At 47.9% G+C, this 17,428-nt stretch overlaps 1 protein-coding gene across 4 annotated transcripts in view; it reads right to left on the bottom strand.

The window, feature by feature from the left end:
* Window positions 1–1,248: 1,248 nt before the first annotated feature.
* The window catches only part of rgs6 (regulator of G protein signaling 6), a 58,943-nt gene continuing 42,763 nt past the window's right edge, over window positions 1,249–17,428 (bottom strand). Inside the window, exons 3-18 of one of the 4 annotated variants that reach the window (XM_023802139.2) lie at window positions 14,072–14,168; window positions 12,904–12,954; window positions 12,641–12,747; window positions 10,903–10,954; window positions 10,688–10,752; window positions 10,160–10,236; window positions 9,550–9,631; window positions 9,367–9,441; window positions 9,173–9,271; window positions 9,009–9,070; window positions 6,965–7,075; window positions 6,436–6,564; window positions 5,642–5,828; window positions 5,113–5,202; window positions 4,514–4,567; window positions 1,249–3,706 (exon numbers count right to left, since the gene is read on the bottom strand). In XM_023802139.2, the coding sequence (XP_023657907.2) occupies window positions 3,656–3,706; window positions 4,514–4,567; window positions 5,113–5,202; window positions 5,642–5,828; window positions 6,436–6,564; window positions 6,965–7,075; window positions 9,009–9,070; window positions 9,173–9,271; window positions 9,367–9,441; window positions 9,550–9,631; window positions 10,160–10,236; window positions 10,688–10,752; window positions 10,903–10,954; window positions 12,641–12,747; window positions 12,904–12,954; window positions 14,072–14,168 (1,389 nt within the window). In that variant the 3' untranslated portion in view covers window positions 1,249–3,655. The remainder of the gene's footprint in view (window positions 3,707–4,513; window positions 4,568–5,112; window positions 5,203–5,641; window positions 5,829–6,435; window positions 6,565–6,964; window positions 7,076–9,008; window positions 9,071–9,172; window positions 9,272–9,366; window positions 9,442–9,549; window positions 9,632–10,159; window positions 10,237–10,687; window positions 10,753–10,902; window positions 10,955–12,640; window positions 12,748–12,903; window positions 12,955–14,071; window positions 14,169–17,428) is intronic. The other 3 variants (XM_023802140.2, XM_023802141.2, XM_023802142.2) reach the window with 3 other exon arrangements.

Below are 17,428 nucleotides of genomic sequence, written 5' to 3'. Positions count from 1 at the left end.
CATTTGTGAATTTCAATTTACAGCATCAGTTTCAGCAGCTGTCTCCCAAAAGCGACAAGGAGCAGACGCGTAGGTGATGGATGATGCCTAGAAGCTTAAGAGGTATGTTAGAGACTGGAACTGTTCGTTTTCTCTAACTTGCATTTAGAAACAAAAGTATTAGTCATTTTACCTTCTAAGATACACTACCATTCAAATGTTTTTGCACGCACTGAGATTTTCTACATTTGCACGTTACTCAATTGACATTTACTAAAAATACACTCAATAGTCTTCACTAACAAATAAATTTACCATATGTGCACCATTTCAGTACCTTTAGTAGTAAGAAAGCGTCTTATCTTATTCAGCAGTTATAACAGCAGAAAGGTATTCTTTCTACAATGGACATTAAATACTGCTCTGTTACATAGGATGAAACAGTTAACTAGTGCATCTAAAATTAAAGGACAGCCTAGAATTTGACTATACCATCACCACACAACCAGTCCATAGGATGTCATACATGCACTGTTACATACTCTTTCCATGTTATAAAGAATTTTATTTGACTTTCATGTTTTCATTTATAGTCGTTCACTCAACTTTCCAATGCTTAACAAGAATTTAAAAATCAGTTTATGAAATAAATGTAAAAATGGTAAAAACCTGTGGCGTGCAAACACTTTTGACTGGTAGTGTATGTAAATTACAATTGATCCCTTTGTCTTCGACCAAACTCCAACTTCCTCTTGTATTTCTCACCAGCACCACTAGATGGCAGTGCTATTTGGAATAACTTTTGCTACAGTATCAACTTTGCACTAAATTAATTGTGACACAAATGTATTTTGAGGAAATTACCGAATGAACTCTACCTACCTGGTAACAATAATTGTGCTTATCTAAATAAACATAAATTAGTTGAACTGTGGAGCAACATAGAATAATTTAAATGAGCAGTTTAACATTTTGTTCCTTAACTAGCGTGCCGTGCATATTTTTTGGTGTAATGAGCCTGGATTGTTAACTGGTAAATAAAAGAATGATAATGTTTGCAAACTGTAAGACAGATTTCACATGGGAAACATGCAGGTTGTCAGAGGGAAAAGTTGAGGGCTGATAGTATGATGCCAGGTCCCTCAGACTGGAGCTGCCTCTCCTGCCCCCCCATGGCGAGGAGGGGTATGTGCAGGTATCTACTGACTTGAACAGAGGCTCATTCATTTAACAGTGACAAGCAAAAATGTAATGAACAAGACCCAAGAATAGTTAGACATACGTCCAAAAGTTTATTTGGTAGCTACAAGATATCAGGCTTTTGGGTCTTCTGGTAGCCTGCTAATAGTTTTATGGGTGACTAAAAGCAGGGGTCCCCTAGATATTTTACATGCATAGTTGTGTACCCATATCAGCTTTTGTGCTTTGAATGACCATCTATAACACACGTTTATATACAGCACACTTTGTACACAGTGTCACTGTGTAAGTGTTGACAATAAAACATATTTAATTGAGGTGCAATATGAATAAATTAAGCATATCTATCTTATCACCCTTGAGGTTTATGACAGCCAATGGCTGCAAATTACATTATGTAACCTTTAACGTGCATTTGGACAATGCTAATAAAAAAAAGAAATAAAAATCATCAAAATAGTTCCTTGATTTTGTGCGAGGTACTGTCCTCACAGGTGTGAATGTTCTCTGGCAGTGGTAATACTCTGAAGCCTGTCCTCCTCATGGGTCACCACTAGAGGGCACTGTAGTCAAAGGAGACTATCCTCAGTCACTGTGCTTCCTGTGATGAGGAACCAAGTGCGTTCCAGTGAAAAACACCTCCTGGTGAGCTGGTTCCTGTTAACCAGATGAATGTCGGTGGCGGTGGCAGTGGCAGTGGGGGGGGGGGGGGGGGGCAGCAAAGGAGCCAGCCGCTGTATGTTTCGAGCCATAGAGCGAAAATGCAGATGCAGTCCATGGTACACTAATGGCCCAGTGATGCTTGGAAATGCTTCCTTCCAGACTACTTCCTGTTCAACCAGCCACTTCCTGTTCAACCAGCCACTTCCTGTTCAGTCCACTGTAGTCGCCGATTCGTTGCCAGCTAACGCAGGCAAACCACAGTTTTGGGAGCTCTGTCAATGGAAACTGAAAACCAGTCACCAGCAACTCTCCAGCCAGATTGCAAAAGAAACACAGACACATGTAAACACACACACACACACACACACACACACATAAGCATTTTACACGGCAGCATAGACAGACTTGCTGCGAACACATGCAGAACACAATACAGGCTTCTACACCCTGACACCTGTCAGCACCGGCGTGGAGACCAGCACATTGGTCACTTATCGCTACAGTTTAATGTGTTGGCGTCCTGTGGCTTTTAAACTGAAAAAGGCTTACATTCATCTTTTATTTACGATCACCAAAAAAGAAGATTGAACAGGAGTTTCCGGGTTTCTTCTATCGGTGTACAGGAACCCAGGGGTGTAATAGAGGGTGAAGAAGGAGAAGGACAATATGACATCCTCAAGAGGAGACCTTCTACCACACAGGAGTGTTTTTACATTATGATGGGGGAGAAGGAGAACTCGTGCAGTACGTCACTGACAAGTCCTGCATTCTTGTTGTCTCGATATTCTCAGCCACGCAACTTACAACACATTACTGGATTTCCCTGACAAATCATTTCCCTCTTTGGAAGTAAGCAGCTCTGTGGAACTGATGGTCACCATCCATTTGCGGAATCTTAAACAATATCCAAGACGAGACAGCAGGTGAGAGTCATACAGAGTCGCATCACTCGATCCATGGGGCCCCTAACACCTTTGCTCTTTTGGTCTAGAAAAGATTATACGTAACACTTGTACATTGCGTGAACAAGGAGCTGACGCCAACCCCTGTGGAAAATGAACATCTGGATTTTCTTTTGGGAGACCTTATGGCCAAGGCTCTGAGAGTTTGGGTTTAAACAGAGACTGGCCCCTTGCATGATGATGATGGATAAATGTTTTTTTCACAGTTACACAAAACAGCACTACAGCTTATACACAAACCCATCTTTTCACCATTACTGTCTTCATAGGACTTATTTTTTTTTAACATTAATCTGTCACAGCAAGAACACGGCGCAAACAATACGTTGATCTGGCACCAAAACGCAATAGATTTTTTTGAGTTTTTTTCAGCCCCCTAGTGGCTGCCGTAGGTCAGTGCTGAAATGAACAGGCTTTACCTCCTGTGATGCTTTCCAGTGCGACACAGCTAGCCAGATCAAATCAAAGCCCTTGAGCCTTGACACTGTATCCTGTGACACGGTTATCTCTGCAAGCTGAAATCTAACAGGGTTATATGTCTTCATCTCTTGATTATAAGCTGGCACTAGAGTCCATGTATGCTTATACATAGGGATCTTTTATTAAACAAAGCAGTCCCAGTTCTGTCCTTAAACGACATGAAGACACGGTCGTCCCGTTTTATTGGTGAATTATTGCTTATCACCTTGGAAGTTCAGGTGAGGCACAGCGAGGAGGGTGAGAGAGACCTACAGTCCGTTTCCTGCCTCGGTTCGGCTCCTCCCCCACTGGCCTCCGCCTCCACACTACAGCCCCATCTCCCCAGTGCTCCTCTCGCTGCGTGGAGACAGCTATTCCAGGTCCAAGTCCTGTCAAGAGGACTGCATGAGACCCGTCAGCCGTTTCCCCGTCAGCGATTTGCCCTGTGAAGGTGAGAGTGTTCAGCGTCAGGAAGGACCTGGAAGAGCCATCTTACATTCAGGGTAATAACAGGTCGGGTCTTACAGTTCAGCTTATACCAGAGGCAAGTAATAATAGCCACCTCACACCGCAGTGCCAACGTATCTTAGGGGAAAAAGCCAATGACCTTTTGATTGCAAAATTCAAGCCAGCATGCGACTCAGCATTACACAGGACAGAGGCCTTATGTGGACACGGCAGGGTAAGTGCGTTCAGGTATGCGGAGGAGTCCATTTCAAACAGCCAGAAGGGGCATGCTGGAGAAAATGATTTAGTATGACTGCCAAATCAGGCTTTTATGTCTCACATCTCACACCAAAAGGTTAATCGCTGCATTAAAAAAAAAGAAATGTTGCAAAATCCATGCTAAGGAATTTGTTGCACTTGAAATGCAATTAGCTGTGTACAGGTAGCACCAAAAATTTAATAAAATTATATCTGGTAAGAAATAACTTATTATGAGAGTAATAAAACACAACCCTCGCAGTTCCTGAATCATGTTATAATAATAAACTTTCTGTTACCCACATAAGAAAACAAATCACAGGAGGTTGAGAGGAATAATTTTAATACAAATTTGGACACCCACTACAGCTATAGTTTATGTATCGTGCTACATAGTAGTAACGTGTGAGCTGAAATGTTGCTTCTACTAGACAGCACCGTAGATGGCTTCTAACATTTCCAGCTGCACCCTTTTGCGGAGGCAGCTGAAAGGTGTTAGGGCCCTGGGGGAGAGCCAGCCGAGCTGAGCTACCAGCAGTACGTACCACGCTGCGGGTGAACTTCTCCAGTGAGGTGCGTCGGCCCTGCTCACTCTCAGGCTGCTGGCCGGAAGCAGGGGTGTGCGGTGTTGTGGGATTATGGGAAGTTGGTCAAAGCAGGACAGCAGATGTTAAGAGGGGAGACAGACAATGCAGTGGCGAGGGTTAGCTCTAGAGGGCAGCAGAGAGCAGTTAGCCGTGACCGCAGTGCATGGCGGCGTCAGCAGAGGGCAGCCTCTCATTCAAGCAAAATGAGTCAGTAGGGCCAATCACAAATCATTGCTGTAGGTTAAAGTGCTGCTCTTCCACAGGCCTTAAGGCACTCTTTGATTTGATCCCCACGAGTGTGGTTAATATCATTGTTAAATTGTTTTTCCACTGTTTTATCCACTTACAACAGAGCTCTTGCTCAGAAATGTGCACTTACTGTGTTTAGCTTAAGGGGGCTTCATAGTGGAAAGCTGATCAGTTTTATTAAAAGGTCATACAGTAAACTATCCTGTCAAAACAGTTCTCCTCTCTGATTAAAGCAGCTCCGCTTTCCTCCACAAGGTACCCCTGATCCCATGCGGGCCCCCATGACCCGGAGCCCCGTGCAGTACCACCTTCTTCCGGGCCAGCAGCAGGTCCTGGTAGGCGTTGGAGCGCAGGAAGCGTGCATAGCTGTCACTCTTCATAAGCTTGAAGATGTGCTCCTGTAAGAGGAGGAGATGGAAAAAGAGGGTGGCTCTCAGTACAGGGCCTACCCTCCTACCAGCAGGTGGCAGTAATGCGCTGTAAAGTGTCCACCCCATTATGATGTTAATTAATTCTGGGCTGGAGGAATCTAGAGGGATCGAGGGCCGTTATTTGAGCCTTTAATCCCTGGCATGAGGCGTCCCGGAGGCTGGCCAGCTCCCCCTTCATGTGCCATCTGCTTGTTGCTGGGAGGAACTCCGTGTGTGTTTGCACCCATTGAGTGGGTGTATGCATTTCTGCATGTGCATGCACATGTGTGTTTTTATACATGCTATGACCCTACCACCTGGGCTGTGAGTATGTTGGCATATGGTAACGTCCTTTCAGATTTATGTAAATACATGTCCCTTTGTGTCTGCGTGAGGGGGCGGTGGGTAGCGGGCAGACTCCACTCACCTGGGCGTCTTCGAAGCTGTAGCGACCCGGGTCCTTGAGGTTCTGGCTGGTTCGCTCGTAGCTGTGCGAGTCCAAATTGATGGAGCTGGGCGCGCCCTCAGCCAGGAACTCTTGCCAGATCTCCTGGGCCCTACGGGGGACGTCCTGCAGGGGGCGCCGCTTTAGGTCCTGCACTGCCAGCCAGAACCTGAGCAAAGTAGCAGGGAACCCTTATCAGATCAATCCTCGGGCTTCAGGGAGCTCCCACTACTACCTCTGCAGGGCCCCCTCTACTCAACATCTCACTATAGTACGTAGTGACTGTCTTGTGTTATGACTAGGGTGTCCTCTGGTTTCCAGTCTCCCTGTCTGGACTGCTGCTGGGTGTCCTCCTTCTAGCCCCCTTGTCCTCCTTTTTCCCTCCCCCTTACCCACCTCCCAGTCAACAACTAGCACTATTCTCTCCAACCCCCAAATACACACAAAAAACGTGAAACACATGCACACACATACTACGTAACCCGAGACAAGGCATGCTTGCAAATATTTTTCTATGCTGTTCTATCGAAATAACACGATAATTATCGCAATAGATATATCATTCTTGGCTTCCATAGTATTTGTATGATTACCCCCTCCCCCCCACCAATTTTTCATGGGTGTCCTCCTTTACTGGGCCTTTTCGGACCTAGGTGTCATGCCCGTGGTCACCCTAGTTATGACATGTCTGACTTGGCCAGGTACAAGTGGCCAAACAGTGGGGAACCAGAGCAACACGCTGAAGATGCGATGGGTCACAGGCAGAAGAGCCTCACCGCAAATTCTCAGAGCTGAACTCAGACTCCAGGAACTTCAGGAACTGGTCTCGGCCCGCAGGGTCTTTGAGGGCCTCATCCAGCGAGAAGCCCCACTTCTTCACCCGCTGCTGGCTGGGGTCCTTGCTGCTATCAGCCAGGACAAGGGAGGGCTTAGGACAGGGGCCATCAGCCAAGTTGGGCCAGGGGCTGAGGTCATTTTAGGCACATTGCTGGAACACTTCAGTTTGAATGACGCACACAATTTTTAATGTGTGTGACATGCTTGGGTGGCATGACCAAGCTCTCCTCCTGACACCCATGGGTTCCCCCAAATCTGGCAACATGTTTCCCAGGATACAAGGTCCTGTGTTCACGAGACCTTCCCACGGGAAAATGACACGCTTCAGACCTCTGGGAGTAACTTTTAACCAAAGTTTGAACAAGAATGTCTATTTGAACAAGAACAGCATGATGGGATCCTTAAACTCTGAAGTACTGAGAGATGGATAACTAGGTCTACTTAACTAACCAAGCTGACTGAGCCTACCTGGCCTCCAGGTCCCAGAAAATGGTGTCCTCACTGACCCAGGGGTTGGAGGGCTCTGGCATTGAGATGAAGGGGTCATAGTCCATGAACTGCTCGGTGTAACTCATCAGGCTGCGACAGAGAGACAGGAAGAATATGAGGTGAATTGGCAACCTACTGTACAGCCAAAGGGCAACACTGGAGTGAACAAGCCGATCCAGCAGAGGGCGCAATGATTAGAAACCTGACTTAAAAGAAGCCTGCAGATGCAAATCCAAGAAATGTGATCTGTTTGGTTGGACCAACCAGTATGATATCCAGCAGTGTTAACGCATGAAAGTGGTGCTTAATTTTTGTTGGAGCTCATCTCACGAACCTCTGGCCCAGAGCAGTCTATGCACTGCCACATCTCAAGCACACTCCACCTCAAAGTTTATGAATTAACTGACTGGAAGGTTTCAGTTATGGCTGTGACCTTTGCACATAAAAACCACCCGCTTTGTAAATAAAACGGAACAATAAATTCTATACACGCTTGAAAACTGCGATGCAGCTTGTTTACGGTCAGCCGCTGGAGCACCGGCGGCCACAATGTGAAATTTAGCGGCGGATCGTCAGCTCCGATGGCGATGGGGAGGTTTCCCAGCAACACACTGGAATGATTTCTTAGTATCAACTGTTGTGTTGTTTAATAGAAAAACTTTCGGTTTAACACACCGCCGTGGGCCCAGATGAAGCTACTTAAATAAGGCAGTAGCCAGTGACCTTTCACCCAGGATTCAGTTCAGTGGTGGGGGGAGGGGTGGCGTTGGTAGATATCCCACCCCAAGCAAACTGCACCAGTAAGCTCCTCTGCAGACAAGATAAGTCAGATGAGAAGAGTGGCGTCTCTACGTGAGGGGTCGGTGGGGGGGGCAGGCCCCACCAGATGGCGCTGTTGGGCAGTGCACGACATGATCATTAATTCAGTCCATAACGATATATATTATTCTTCACAAATAATCTTGTTGTGCCTTTATTACAAATGACAATGGTAGCACTATCTTGCTGCCAAATACCTTGCTATATCTGTTGCATCAAAGTCTGCTCCTAACAGTCTCCCATTGCTGTGCAAGGGGCCGACCCATCAGCGCCTGTCTAAGCAAGTGAGCAGCTGCATGTTCAATTAGAACAAAAATGAGAGATTAAAAGTTTGCCCAGATGAAAGAACATCATGCAACTTTTCTTTTCAAGCAGTGAACGTCACTGGTGAGCCTATTCTGCATTATTGCAAGGGTGTTTTTACTTTAAGTTAAGGACCTCAAAGCAATGGGTTTGCTTTAGATGTGTTATAATAGTGATCATATTAATAAGTCTGGATATACCAGTTCTGTGAGCTCTAATGCTGATATTAATAATGCCCGTCTCCACTTCTGCTTACACCTGCCCATTACATTAATACATACTTGTGATTTAATTGCTGAGGTGCGTATATATCAGGATTCACTGAGCAAGTACTGTGCATGTTAGTGTTTATTGTGTCCCACCAGAGACGCCACTGTGACAGAGACGTCACTGTGACAGAGACGCCACTGGATGAGAGGGACAGTGACTGGCAAAGTGGATCAGCTAGGAACGTCTGAGGCTCCCAGACTGGCTCTTTGGGTGCCATGCAAGCAGAACAGAATGAGAGCCACACACTGAGTGGGAGGGGGGGGGGTGTTCAGGCCAAGATGCCAGCCAGTCCACGTGCAGAAGGACTTCAGGGGCAGTCACGATCTCCCAGCAGGTCCGGCGGGGGGGGGGGGGGGGGTCACAGCCTGTCTGTGTTTGGCATCAGGCAACTTGTAAAGCATCACCACAAACTGGTTCCCAACCTGAAGCAGCCGGACTGCCTTCAGCCATGCCAGGACTGCTCCCAATGCACAGAAATATGCGATATGCATCAAGTCTTTGTTTCTGTAGCTGAATGTGTGCACAGCCAGGTTCGTCATGTTCAGCAAATGTGGTTAACAGCTCTGCCAGCTCCCTCATCCGATCAAAAAAGCAAGCATTCAGTGTGAATGTTTTCATAGTACAATCGCACCTGTCGGCGACTTTGGACATTTTCATACAGTGTCTGTCCAGCTGGGTGTTGAGGAATGATATCTGCAGGGGATCAAAAAAAAAGCATTTAAAGAACCTGGGAACAGAGAAACAGCTTATTGGTTGAAAACGAACATGTGACCAGGAGCGTGTGAGCTCAGGTACCTCCTTCTGCACATCTTCTTTGGTTGCCTTCCTGATGGGCTGGGACGGCATGTGGACTGGGCTGTGAGTCGGCGTGTCGTCCGTCACCCCGTACACTGACTACCAACACCATGTGGGACAAATCCGTTAGATACCCAGGGCTCACCTCTCCACCCACCAGGGTATACGTCTCGACCGCACCTCCCAGACCTTACCTTCTTCACCTTCTGCGGGTTCTTCTCACGCCGGCACTTGCGGATGTCCATCTCAGTGGTATTTACGCAGCCTGGCTGTGAGGGAGTCATGTGATCAGGCCCCATTTATGTCACTATGGTCAACACTACAGGTGTCCTCTTGGGTCTTAGCTTTAAACCCCAAGGACCCCATGTCCCACTCACCACTGGTCGATGCACGTCCCAGAATGCCCTCTCCTGACTGTCGAGGATCTTCCTCTCTGTTTTGTCCTTCTTCCTGTCAATCCTGAGTAAACCGATGACATAATTTCAGTAGTGATGTGAGCCTATCAGCTCAGCTCCCAACTTCACAGAAGCATCCTAGTCCCTACCTTACAGAACTCCTCATTCTTACATAACTGACGTACTCCAATGGTTTTTTTTAATGCCGCTACTTGCTCATTTAATGGTTTGTTTTGCTAATCGCTTTGCTAATCTCTCGCTATTAACTTATCTTTCCCACGACATTGCGCACGAGATGATCTGTGGATTTTGTGGTGCTCTTACATTGACCTGCCACTAGATGGAGCTGTGTAATGGGAGCTAGTTTTTTGGTCAGGTGTCTGCAGTGGAAAAAAATAGAAATGGGCGACGAGCGAGAGCCGGACGGCAGTGAAATTTTTATCTTTGAGCGATTCAGATTCTCAAAGAGAGAAGCAACAGCATCGTACTGTTCTATTAAATGACGGTAACTCTGATCTTGAGCTCAGAATGCCCCCCCCCCGGCAGACTCTCTGACAAGACCCCCAGCTGTCCCACACCCCCAGACACTTACTTGACCTGGGCTTCTGCCTGCATGAAGATGAACTCCCATTTCCTCGCGAAGGCCCTCTGCAACCGAGCCAAGTTCTCCTGTAGGTTGAGACAAAAACCGCGCTCTGAGCTCAGACGCAGCCGAACCGGGGACAGCGCAGGGACCCAAAGAGCTGTGGTTCCCACCTCGGGGGGGGAGGGGGCACAGTGCCCTCCAGCAGGGGGTCAGTTCGACATGTATGCTCTATGGCCAAGCCTACAGTGTAAATAGCCCGCAGGGCTTGGGGACAGCAGGGGCCGAAATCCGGCCTGGTTTCTAAGCGTCTATAAGTGTCTAATAAATAATGGATGCGTCAGTCTTTCAGCTCTTACTGTGGAAGCTCCATCCTCTGTAGGCAGCTTGTGCTGCGCCGCAGAGAGGCTTTCACTGGGCCTCCACCAAGGAGAACCGGATTAAAGCTGAGCAACCTGAGGAGAGTGCAACGAAAGAGGTGTGACCCCCCACCCGCCCCCCATTCCCGCCAAGCCCCCGGGCCTGAGCAGGGCTCACCGCCTCAAAGTCGGCCAGCTCCAGTCGGGCTTTGTTCTGCATGGTCCTCTTGCAGAGGTAAATGGCTGGTGGGGGAGAAAACAGGAGATTGACTGAGAAAGGCCAACCCCCCCCCCCCCCACAGGAAGAAACGTGTATTTCCTGATGGGGGTATGGGGGGAACCACACAGCACCACGAGATGAAGGACAGCAGAAGGATGGAACGCTGTCCTTACCGTAATCCGTGTTCTCCGGCTCCCAGCAGTTGGAGGGCCAGAAATACGGGGCCTGGAGAGCATGAGGGGAGGGGGCATCTGTGAAAATCTGTCATACATGGTGCCTATAGCTCCTCCTCCATAACACAGGGAGGGACCGATGACAGCAGAGTGACAAGAGGCACCAGAGTAGCCCTGCAGTCTGCCCCCTACTGTCAGCAAGGTACCACTGCATGCAGCTGGCTGCTCGAACCTCAACTGTATCACCAGTAATGCCATGCGATACCACCAACTGCCACTGCCGTTCACCAGCCTCTATGGCGCCCCCCAGTGGGATGTGATAGCGACTGAGAATGACAGCCACCAGTGATTGTCATTCAGCCCAGCCACGTCCGTAAAAAACGACAAAGTCCAGCATCGTAAATCCCCTCTCATCACTGCCTGGGAGGGTAATCTCTCAACACCGATTACTGGTAAGAGTGACCTTGCCGATGCCCCTCCCCCCACTGGTACAACGTGCCCCAGTCAATTGCACAAAATGTCATGGTGGCCTGCTATAGGAAGAGACGTCCTCGCTGCTTTTTCTACCCTTTGATTGGCCAGGCAAGGTTCACAGAGACACAGACCCTCCCCCACTCCCCATCAGGGCATTACACTCACGCTACACGCCTTTGTTCTTAAATTACAGAAACTCAATGAAAAGCGGATGCAGCCCGACTCTTTCACCACTGAGTATTGATTTGATGAGATCAAGGCATCTGTGGCTGAGGAATGTCAAAGCAGAGTGGGATGGTGGTGCTCTGGCGCCCGGCCCGCTCACTCCCACTGTTCCCTCTTTTTGTATTTCACTGTCACTGGACAACGCGGTTTTTCTCGACTAATGATGAGGTTGATTGATCAACTAAAACCCATAACAATGGCGTTGGGCTTTATCGGCACTGAGTATTAACCCTCTACATTCCCGTGCTCAGGGCTACACAGACACCTATCCAGGTGTTGCCACCAAACTCTACAATGACTTGACTTAGCATGTTAATTGAGAGGACTGATCAGTAACTTAGGGCTCCATCACAGCTCGGAAAGATCCTACTAATTTTTCTTGGGGGCATTAAAAGTGGAATACTCCCTTATTTCTCACTCCATGCTAAGCACAGTGGGATGCATTCAGTGAATGCCGGCCTTCCTACAACACAATTTATTTTTAACCAAGCTGTTTCTGTGATTTTTCTCTGACAGCTGGGGTGTGGGATGGACTCATATGTTTAAGTGAGCGTACGTGTCTCCCCTGTCATGACGGCCGCTGACGTCCGCCTGTTGTGCATCGGAAATGGCGGCAAACAATTTTTAGCCCCATTGCATTTCTGGCCGTTGCCCACACGTTTCCCCTGCCCCTCTGAGAACGGTGATGAAATCACTCAGGGAAGATATTTTACTATGAATGAAATTAGCATGTTATGAATAAATCGTAACAGGCAGGGCTGACGTACCTGTCTGGTATCATCATCCAGCTGGTGATACTGTTGAGAGCCACTGATATGAACGTTCATTTATCATTCCCACGCTAACGCTAAGGTAAGCTAATGCTAAGGTAAGCTAATGCTAAGGTAAGCTAACGCCGATGCCCTCCCAGATACTAATTCATGAGAGTCACAGACCAAACAAGAGAGTAGGAGGATGCAGACTACTCATTGTCACGGGCGGTAGCTACGGTACCCATCGCTCATCTCCCACTCGCTGCCTGACAAGTGGCTTTGCTAACCTGGAAGCGGTAGAATGTCCCATCATCCTTCAGCGTGAGCACATGGTCGGAGATGGGAAAGATGTAGCCCTGGGCGGCTATGAGGCTGCCGAGATGAATCGCTTCAGCTGCGGAGGAAGATGGCATCTTATCGAACGAATGCGAAATGCCGACACGAGTCTGTGTACAGCAAGTCAGATCCATGGCTGAATGACTCAACCGAAAGCTACCGGCTACCTCAAGCAGCACAGTCCTTCCAGTTCGTGGTTTTTGAACCATCATACCTGGATCGTCAATGGAGAGATTCTTCAATAACCACTGGATGATCTCTGTACCTGTCATTAATGAGAGAAGGGAATGGTTACCGCAGAGAAAGTGCTTTAAGAAAAGGTCACATAGGTCAGGGATGTAAGCTGGTCACTGAGGTAACCAAAACACTCAGACTTGCAACAAGCTTCTCCTGGTAAAGCCATTACCCAGCATGCACTGGGGCGACTGAGCTCATATTTTTACAATCCAGAACTTGCCTGCATTTTTCCACTTTATACCTAATCTGAGCACAATTAATTAACTAAAGTCTCGTTGATACACACAGTGGTTAAATCAACATTTGTGTTTTTTTTTTTATATATGTCTGTTTGTTTGCGTAATTAAGTGACGGCTGATTTTAATTGGCTCTAAACGTTCCACGCTGTTGTCATTACCGGTTGTGCCCTTGTGTTCCTCACCAATGAGCTCACCACCTCAAAAACAGAACAGTCACCAAATTTTAGAGAGTAAGGGAAGGTGATGGAGGGATAGAAAGGAATGATGGCTGACATTAGGGTGCTAAAAAGGAGAGCAGGAAAGCCACCTGCTCTCTCTGCAGTAATGGAGCTCTCTCACACTAACCATTGGCTCCATAATCCCTCAACAAACAAGGTTCTCGCTCAGGCATAATCACTGAGGTGTGTCCCAATGAGCCATTTCACTGCGGCCGCATCGATTGCCCCCCTCCCCCCTCGTGCTGTACTCATTTCAGAAAGGACTCTGAAAAAGGGCCATCTTCTCACTTGGTGTACCTTCTGCTAGCGCAGAGCCAATTACATCGTTTGACCCAGTTTTAATGTCAGACGGCCGGCCCTCTGTGTTATCATGCTATTGGAAGCAGCAGGAATGAGATTCAAGCCGCTTGGTGTGATGTTTAAAAAGCTGTGATTAAAACCACACCATCTTTTCGCCTTTTTTTTTTTTTAAAATCTTGCCTCAGGCACTCCTAGTGTGAACATATTCTGTTTGCAATACAGGCAGGGTGATTCATTTGTACTGGACATATGAGCCATAAAAATGCATTTGTATTAATGGCGTGTTTTGCTTTTTTTGTTGTGATTATGGAAAGTGATGCCCCCTCTGGGTGGATAGGGGAATTGCACCTCAGGTCTGTGGGTCAGGATGGCTGTAGGTGGAGCTCACCCGTGACTACGCTGGGGATCTTGGACAGGAAGCTCTTGACCGTGCGGATGGGCACCCCCATTTCCTCGTCCTGGAGACGTTTCACCACGTCTTCGATCTGTGGGGGGGTGGAGATAAGGGTCATTGCCATTGCGGTCAGAGACCCACAGAGGATGCAAAAGGGAAAGCTGCCCTGTTCCGGCTAGTTCTTGGTACGCTGCTCGTCAGGCACAGTGCCGCTGGTTGCCAAGGCTGCTGCACGCGTGTGGGAAGCGAGATTTCTGTCATTTCAGACGCAGTTTACATGTAAACACAAACACTGAGTCCAACAATTTCAGGGGCGCGACTGAACCACAAATCCTCCCGCACAAGTTGGTAGATGCAGCATAAACATCAAGAACGCAGTTCTGATTATATAACACCACCACCCCCCCCCCCCACCCCCCGCCAAAATCTTCTATGATCTCCACATCATCACATTGTTCATATCTTCTCAAAGAATTAAAGTGGAAGAGAAATATCTAGCATTTGTTTACCTTCAGGCTAAAGGAATAGAGATGCGTAAGTTCACATTAGAAAGCCAGTTGATTTTCACTGAAGAAGCAACCCCGACCCCCCAGCACTGCTGTATGCAGATCACAGCATGTCACTGGAGAGACAGTGCAAAGGTCGGAGGCCTTCCCTGCACTGGGACTTGCCCACACTCACCACCAAACCGCATCGGCACTCAGTGGTTGCTGGGGCGACAGGGAGAGAGCGAGGTGGCTATCGGAAGGACTCGACCGCAGTGGGGGCGTGTGGCCTCAAATTAGGAGCGCCGCTGAACAGGTGGGCAGAGGAGGAGAGGAGGGACACGTGGAGTGTGATTAATCCCCCCCCCCCTCCCAAAAACAAGGCTGCATTCGATGTGTTAAGTGGCTGGCGCCCCCTATCCCCCAGGAGACGTGCACTTGCCTCTCCTTGTGGATAAAGCACCCCCCCCCCCACCCCGATAACCCCCGAGGGGGGGGGGGGGGTGATGTCATTGCTCAGCACAAGTTTAAACCCAAAATCAATACAGATGAAAAGCTACCATGATCCAGATAATGTGGGAGGAGGAATTCCGACCAGGGTATGTGCTGTGAGCAGGAAAAGTCATCAGAGATTGGCTGAATGATGGGTGGGCTGGGGTGGGCGGGGGATGCTTCTCAACAATGCCGTTTGGTCCTCAGAAGCATCACGCTGCACAATTAAACGCTACACAAGGGGCGGACCCTCTCCAAACAGCATGGTCGTTACCTGAGCTGGGCTGCCCTTTGCCCATGTGTTCATAACAAATACATCAGTTAAATCACCTGAATTATAAACCTGCCGACTGACGTTATTGCATTTTTTCCCCCCATTGACGTAAATTAACTACGCAGCACAGCTTAAGTGTTTAGGAGAGCGGGGGCCCTGCTCGTTAATCTCATCCGTCACACTGTAATAGATTTTCAGATATTTTGATGCAGTGCCCAGTGGCCACATGCACACGCATGTGCCATGTGTACTCACACTGGCTGCACACACTGGTACCAGCAGGCAAAAATTTAAAAATTGGCCCATTTTAGACTTAATAAGTCATAATGATTTGTTTTGATACCAGATAAAGGCAGAATAATTTCAGGTCTTTAATGGTTTTGGAGATGGTTATTGGTCTTTCCCTGACCTCATTTTCACTTTTGTGCAGTTAAATGTGGGGCTTTGTTACAAAGCTTTATTTCAGTACCTAGTTTAGTGGGGTTTCTGTTGGCTTGTATGAGGAAATTGAGGATGAAATTGACCGATATTTTTGTCGACCTGCTGAAAAATTGTTGCATTTCAGTGGTTAATTTCAGTGCAGTTTTTGAAAGAAATAACGACAAGGCACAAGTTGGCAAAAGAGTAAGAAATGTCCTTTATTTTCTTGGAAAAAAATATTTAAATGTGACATTTCTGGACAAAGTGATAAGTCGAATCTGAAGCATTTTGGGCCAGTTTTTACGCTGGTATAAACTCCAAGCTGGTCTGGCTTGCAACGTCGTATTGGGATAATGCACTCTTTACACCATCGCAGAGGTACCCCAACGCTCTGTCACAAGTTAAAGGGCAGCCAAGCACGCAAACCCACAGCCACAGCAAGACGGCACAGAACAGCCACCAGAGCAATATCCATGCAGCAGAATGAATCCCACCGTGCCTCAGCGGAGCCTCCCTAGCGGGTGTGTTTAAATCGACCTCTACGGGGGGGTGATGTGCTCTTTTTCACGGCTGTTAAATGAAAGCAGGGGGCACCTTAAGGTACCAGTGAAGGTCTGCTGAGCAGAATATTTCAGGTGAGGATGGAGCTGTAGAGTATGAGGGATATCTAACCCTGTCCCCACCTGGGCAAAGGCTAGTATGCAGCTAGAGAGTAACACAGCAGGTGTCCGAACCAGTCAACCATACCCAATGTTGGTAGATCTAACTTGTTTAAGTTATTATTCCTTGTCAGTTACCCTGACCAGTTTTAAAGTAGCATTAGTTGCGAAGATGAACTTTAAATGTAGGTGGTTTTGGTCAGTCTTACATTTCCTTGGTTAAAACAGCCTCCAGTCTGCATTGGAATTTACCTCTGTTATTATTTACAGGCCTGCCTGTGAAACCGCAAGACATTTCATCCCCGAGCGGCCACTGCATGAGAGAGGCAGAGAGACAGGAGGGCCGGGCGCAGAATCCCAGCGCCGACCTCGGTGGGAAGACGGGGCCCAAAGCGGACCGGGAGCAGGGAGCAGCGGGTGTGGAGATGCGGGCATCTCGAACGCTGCCAGGAATAACGAAGGCCTTGTCACGCTCGAAACACGCAATGTTGGTCCTCAGGAAGCCTGGGCAGAGAGGAGCAAACGTGGCTCAGTCCTGCCAAGGTTGGGGGGGGGGCTGGGGATTAAGCCCAATGGGTTCTGTCACAACTCACCCGCCCAGCAGACAGAAGCCTGCGTAACGTCGGGGTCTCTGTAGCGTAGACTAAACCTCTGGGCTACAGTTGCACAAGAAAACAGCCTCCACCACCACAATGGCACAAAAGATGACATTTTAAAAATTAATACCTAACACTCCCCAGTCCCTGATTCGCCGTAGTCTGAAGGTCACTTCACAGAGGTGAGAGCACTGCTCCCGGTTTCCGTGCCATAAACTTTTTCTGTGTTTGTCATTCCTCCCTAAATAATTGAACATGACCATGTTCCTCATATGACAATGGAAGCAGAGAGGAGCTTGGGGATGATGGTGCTGGTGCATTGTGGGAATTGTGTGTGAGTGTTTCTTTTCTTTTTCGATGTTTACACTGAGATTACCCCTGATCCGGAAGCATTCTGACCCTGTCTTGCCGTTGCTTATGATACT

The sequence above is a fragment of the Paramormyrops kingsleyae genome, chromosome 14 (genome assembly GCF_048594095.1).
Source record: "Paramormyrops kingsleyae isolate MSU_618 chromosome 14, PKINGS_0.4, whole genome shotgun sequence".
Classification (NCBI taxonomy): Eukaryota; Metazoa; Chordata; class Actinopteri; order Osteoglossiformes; family Mormyridae; genus Paramormyrops; species Paramormyrops kingsleyae.
This window is presented reverse-complemented; position numbering and strand designations above follow the sequence as displayed.